Source organism: Chenopodium quinoa, unplaced genomic scaffold (genome assembly GCF_001683475.1).
Source record: "Chenopodium quinoa cultivar QQ74 unplaced genomic scaffold, ASM168347v1, whole genome shotgun sequence".
Lineage (NCBI taxonomy): Eukaryota > Viridiplantae > Streptophyta > Magnoliopsida > Caryophyllales > Amaranthaceae > Chenopodium > Chenopodium quinoa.
In genome coordinates, this window is record NW_018742487.1 from 369,143 (window position 1) to 375,292 (window position 6,150).

At 44.2% G+C, this 6,150-nt stretch overlaps 1 protein-coding gene across 1 annotated transcript; it reads left to right on the forward strand.

Moving 5' to 3' along the window:
- Positions 1 to 2,091: 2,091 nt before the first annotated feature.
- On the forward strand, positions 2,092 to 2,796 carry LOC110719775. The gene has a single exon (XM_021898754.1). The coding sequence runs from the start codon at positions 2,092 to 2,094 to the stop codon at positions 2,794 to 2,796; it is 705 nt and encodes a 234-aa protein (XP_021754446.1).
- Positions 2,797 to 6,150: the final 3,354 nt, after the last annotated feature.

Here is a 6,150-nt window from a genome sequence, read left to right on the forward strand (position 1 = left end):
TAAAATCAGCTTAGACGCTGTTTTTTTTTAGCGGTTCTGCTCTATTTTGTCCTGCCCTAATATGCTCTGCTCTGTTTAAAAATAATAATTAATATTTAATAAAAATAATTATTAATAATTAATATTTAATAATAATAATAATAATTAATATATAATATTAATTGTTAATAATAACTAATATTTAATGATAATAATTAATATTTTATATTATTTAACACATTTCTAATGTTATAAAAAGAGTAAAAAAAATCTTTAAAAAAATCAAATAATAATAATAATAATAATAATAATAATAATAATATTGCTGAATCGGATCCAGAAGTTCTCGAATACTCAAGACATTGGGGCACGTGCTGCTACTCATATCTTCACTAGAATAAGGTTTGTTATAGCTAGAGGAGTGGAGGCCCAGATTGTATCTCGGCTTCCCATTAATTTTTTGTAGGTTGTATGACTTTGTCTTTTTTGAATGATAATAATAATAATAATAATAATAATAATAATAATAACACGATAACAACAACAATAATAATAATAATAATAACGCGATAAAAATAATAATAATAATAATAATAATAATAATAATAATAATAATAATAATAATAATAATAATAATAATAATAATAATAATAATAATAATAATAATAATAATGAAATCTGCTCTGCTCTGCCCTACTTTGCTCTGCTCTGCCCTGCTATGCTCTACTCTACCCAAAATCTCAAAAGAACAGAGCCTTAGCCTGTTTCAATAGTTGGCACCTTATTAGTGGACAAGATTCATCTTTGACAATGACTCGAGTATGTTTATTTTAATGTTTCCTCTATTTCGTAAATATTACTGTTTGGGTCCAAATAGCCTCAATTGGGCCGGTCCAGATGTTTTAATTACAAAGCCTAAAAGGCAAGGTTCAACTCTCTTCAAGTAAGCCAAGTCAGTCAGGCCCAGTTAGCGTGGCAAGCTTCAAGGCCCAATCCGTCCGATAAGCAGTATAAAAGCCTTCAATTGTCTCTTCTTACATTCATTCACATTAAGCCTCAAGCATTAAATTCTCTTACATAGTTTTCTCTCTCTCTTTGACACTGTACTGACTTCGGCATCGGAGGGGCCTTCCTTGGCACAACCCCCGAGGCCAGTTTTACGTGTGTTCACTGTGCAGGAAACCCTCGGCCCAACCATAACTTGGATCGAGTTCAGTCTTCAGCCCTAGAAAAGGGCTTATCCGAAGGTCTTATTGTTTTCAAATAGAAACAATTTGGCGCCGTCTGTGGGGATAGACATTAAAAAATAAGCCAAAATCAACCAATCTTAGCTAAAAAATGACTAAGAGTGGTAAAAGTGCCAAGAGTACTAAGAAGAACGATCCTTCCTCTTCGAGGAAAGGTCCAATTACGGTGGGAAGGAATCCACCTATTCCACCATCACCGGAGCCTTCTTCGTCTTCTTCAAAAGCTCCCTCTTTCTCAGAAAAGGCAGCGTTGGAGAAATCACTGTCCCATCATACTCACCAGCCGAGTAGCTCATATCGGTCAAGTCAGTCAAATGCGAAGAGTCCTCCACAAAGCCTCCATTCTCGGTCTCAATCGAGAACAACTCCTCAAGCGGGGCCCTCTACGGAAGAAGTGGCGAGAGTCGTCGCGGTCTTCATGGACCTCATGAAGGCCCAAGGAGGCAACTTTCCACCAACAACCCGTGATCACTCCCCTCTTCCGCCAAGAAACCTGAGAAGAAGGACTGACCAAGAGGAAAGTGGACGGGCTCCATCCTTCAAGGAGCTCGGGGATAAGTGGGAGGAGGACACTTGGAGGACAGAACAAGAAAGGAAAAAGAACCCTCAGTTCTTTGAAAATTCCGAAAACCGGAACTCCCAGAGCTACAAAAACAACAATACCACCTCCGCGTGGTAAGAGCCTGCTCACCTAAACATTCACAAACGTCTTGGCTCAAGGGAGATGAGCGTGCATAGTCGCCTCCCCTACCCAAAGGGAACTGAGCCCTATCCCAAGTCGTCACAGCCAGGGACAAAAACCACTTCCACCTCTCTGAGAGGGAAAAGTGAGGTCTCATCGGCTAGACACAAAGGAAAGGTCGTAATGGTTCCTACCAGCTCACCCTTCCAAAGCTGGATTCTAGAGGAGAATGTGCCAATGGTGAAACTCCCGGTGCATGTCACTTATGACGGAACTTCGGACCCGGAGGATCACATTGCCTCTTATGAGGGGCACATGTACCTTAACCCAAGGTCCGAGGCAACGTGGTGCAAGTACTTCCCAACCACTCTTAAGGGTGTTGCACAAACGTGGATCACCAAAGGAGTAATGGAAAGCTCAATAACTGGTTGGAATGATCTTTCCAACAAATTCAAGAGCAAGTTTTCTACGGCAAATCGCCGAGAGAAAACGACTATAGAACTGATGTGTCTACAGCAAGGGGAGGACGAGGGCCTCCTAGACTATCTGACTCGCTTCAGTAATGAGTCGTCTAAAATCACAAGTCTGGACCAAGGGCTAATCATCTTCGCACTACGGAACGACCTGCAAGTTGAAAAGTTCTTTGACTTCATGGTCATGCATCCACCGCAGACCATAGAGGAAGCTCTGGATGCCTCAGACAAATTCATCCGAGCCGAAGAATGGAACAAAACCAAATCCCAATTCCAATCCGAAGCTAGGAAGGCAAAAGGACAGCAGTTCGAAGGCCAGGGCCAGAGGAAAGGGAAGGCGAAAGCCTCAGAACCGTCCTTGGCTACTGAGCCGAAGAAAGAAAAAACCCCATTCTTGGGGAGATATGAATCATAAACTCCTCTTGCCCTTCTACGTGCTAAGATCTATAGCATAACGAAGGATGAGCAGAAGTACAAAAGGCCGAGGCCACTACCATCGTGGCAAAAGCAGAAAAACAAGGACCGATGGTGTGAGTTTCATGAATTGCCTGGGCATCACACCGAGGATTGTATCCAGCTGAGGGATCAGATTGAGGATATGGTCCGAAAATGTTACTTAAAAAAATATCTCGCGGACCGCCGCGAAGAGAAAAAAGCAGGAAAAGATTCTCGGCAGGAACTGGATTTCCCCCAGAAAAAGTACAAGCCGCAAGGCAAAGACAATCTTGATATCCTTGTCATTTCTAGAGGAACCTGCTCTCGGAATGCGTTAAAACGCCACTTGAGGGGCTTGAACCATCAAGTGAATCATGCTGACATCCGAGCACCCCAATCTCCGGTGCCGAACATCACGTTCACAGCCGAAGACTGCCGGGGGTGGCATACCCCCATTATGTCTCGCTGGTAATTATTACAGGCATCGCGAACCACAATGTCTGGCGAACACTTGCCGATGGTGGTAGTGGTGCAAATATCCTCTTTCGGGGAGCCTTTGACCAGCTGAAGTTGGAGACCAAGCACCAGACTCCAGTACCCTTGTCGGTATCTGGATTCAACGGTTCTTCAACATAACCTGATGGAAAAAATTCTCTTCCTGTCACCGTCGGCAAAGGCCGAGCAGCCCGAAATATCATTGCCGAGTTTCTGGTCGTGGACGTTCCGTCTGTGTACAATGTAATTATGGGGAGACCCATAATTCACGAGATTCAAGGAGTCGTCTTGACGTACCATCAGATGATGATATATGTCTCGGACGAGGGACACTCCGAAAGAATTCAGGGCAGCTAAAAGGAGGCCCGAAGATGTAACCACCTCAATCCAACCAAAATTCGTCGCGGCGACAAGGATGATGAGGAAGAAAGAGAAAAGGACCGATGCGCAAAAAAGCCTAAGGGCTTAAGTGCTTAGGCCCAAGGCACCCCAGCACAAGTAAAATCTTTGGGGAATGAAAAAGCTGGTTCATCGTCTGAGCTGAAAGACTCAAAGCACCAGCAGAAGTCTGGGATGCCTGCTGATATTGACAACAGGCCAGATTGTGGAAAGTTTGGTGCCAAAACTATGGAACTGGACCATCAGACTGAATCAATAGAGTTGGCCGAAGGGGATACTGAAAAATGTGTCAGCATCGGGCTCGGACTGGATCCGAGCTTCCGCGTTGAACTAATCTAACTCCTTCGAGACAACAAAGATGTGTTCGCCATCTCGGCAACAGACATGCCCGGGATTGACTCGAACCTCATCTCTCACAAGCTTAAAGTTAACCCCACATGTCGACCAGTTAAGCAAAAGAAACGGAATTACTCCGCGAATAAGAACCAAGACATCGCAGCCGAGGTAAAAATGTTGGGTTTTGTAGTGTCCAACGCTGCGCGGAAGAGAAACCCGCCCCCGACCCGCTCATTAATCAAAGCAACTAAACATGCAATCACATTATTAACAACATAAGAGAGAGAAAGAAAATAAAGACATTCTTACCCTTGACGCGTGCTTCGCTTGATTCACGAGCTCTTACTTCAAAGCTCGAGCCTCGCAAGTGCGACGGCCTCCTACGACTCACTCCCTCGACCCGACCCGAACGGTCTTAATCCTGAAGGTTAGTCGGGACTTGACCAAACAAAACTAGAGTATTACGAACTTAAAGGTTTTCTCACTTTTCAAGGAGATGCCTTTTTGAGTTCAACTCAGGTGATTTTTCCCAAACCCAAAACTTGGGTATTTATTGGGAATGGAGACTTGATCTCCCTTCTCCCATCAATGTGGGAGATTTTCATTTTTCCTCTATTTTAATAAAAAACAAATAAAAATGCAAGGCAATCAACAAACTCCAAGTGTCACATGGAGGGAGAGAGTAGGTGAGGACCACCAAAGGGGGGACCAACTCACCTTGCTCCCTAAGCCAAACCCTCAATTTTGGTCCCCACACAAACCCGCACCACCTCGCCACTTGGCTGGCTGGCAGCTTGCCTTGGCTGCCAGCTAGCGCTTAGCACCAAGGCTGGGCAGCCGAGCCAGCCAGCCCACGCATGCGTGCTGCTAGCAAGCCATGCATGCGAGCTGATGCTCCTAGGTGCTGCTATGCGATGTGGCGAGTGCTTGGTGCTGCTCGCTAGCAAGCACGCATGGCTTGCGATGTTGTGCTGTGCAATGCCAAAGCATGATGCGATGCTAGCGATGATGCGGTTGGTGCTGCTATGCTAGCAAGCACCCCCAGCCATGCATGCCCAGCCACACACACATGCCCATGGCAAGCATCTTGCGATGCTTGTGCTGTGCGATGTGCATGTGCTAGGCAATGCTAGGCACGCTAGCAAGCATGCGGTTTGGCACCTCGCCTAGCCCAGCACTCACATGGCTAGACCAATGCGATGCTACGGCTTGGCTCGTACTTGTCGCTTGCTTGATTCCACGTCTCGTCAAATTCTAAATCGACTCGACTTGCGACGCTCTAAGCTCGATATCCGACGTCTTTGTTCATAATACTCAAATGATTCATCTAATCCTTCGGATTGATTCGTCGATTCGGATCGGTTATTCGATTGGGGTGCGACCCGAAGGGTTCAGTCAAGATTAAGCCGTAATATTAATTATGCATTAATATTACTGATCGGAAGCAGCCTCCACCTAGGCATTCCGATCACAACCTCACTGAAGAATTAGCTTTCTAATAATCCGAACCCTCTATCGAAATAATACAGTTGTTGGAAGGACACCATTCCTTTCAATCTCCCATTTGTCCTTCCGAATAAGTGTGCAATTAGTGTATAGCCCTTTTCCTATGTCGCTTAATGTCTCTTCATGAACTATAAGGTAAGATTCTTCATCATCCTTATTACGTCTAGAAGTGTTTCTCGATTCCCGAGTTTGACTGTCAATAAGCAGATGATTTCTAAAATCCATCTGAGCACGGCCATGCATTTTCATAGTCTCGCTCTTCGAGAGGCCTTGTAAACAACAAAGACATATTCCCTATTGTTAATAGGGGAACATTCCTAGTCTTGTACTGTAAGCTTCCGTTACTAAGAGGACCTAGTCGCTTGAGTGTTGTTGTTATAATCCCCATTTACGGCAAACGTTTGACCACATCAAAACGACTAGTACTCAAATAAGAGAACTTACAATACTCATGGTCGAGGAAAAAGGTTCTGATAGCTATAATGAGAAATGTACTTATGACGGTTTTTTAATCTCTTAAAGTACTCTCATAGGTCAATCCGGTACAGTTCCAAACTAGTACTTGTGCAAATGATTTATGACAATCATGTCCTCGTAG

Excerpts from the sequence above, each read along its gene's own strand:
- LOC110719775 (XM_021898754.1), top strand. The coding sequence starts at position 2,092 with ATGGTTCCTACCAGCTCACCCTTCCAAAGCTGGATTCTAGAGGAGAAT.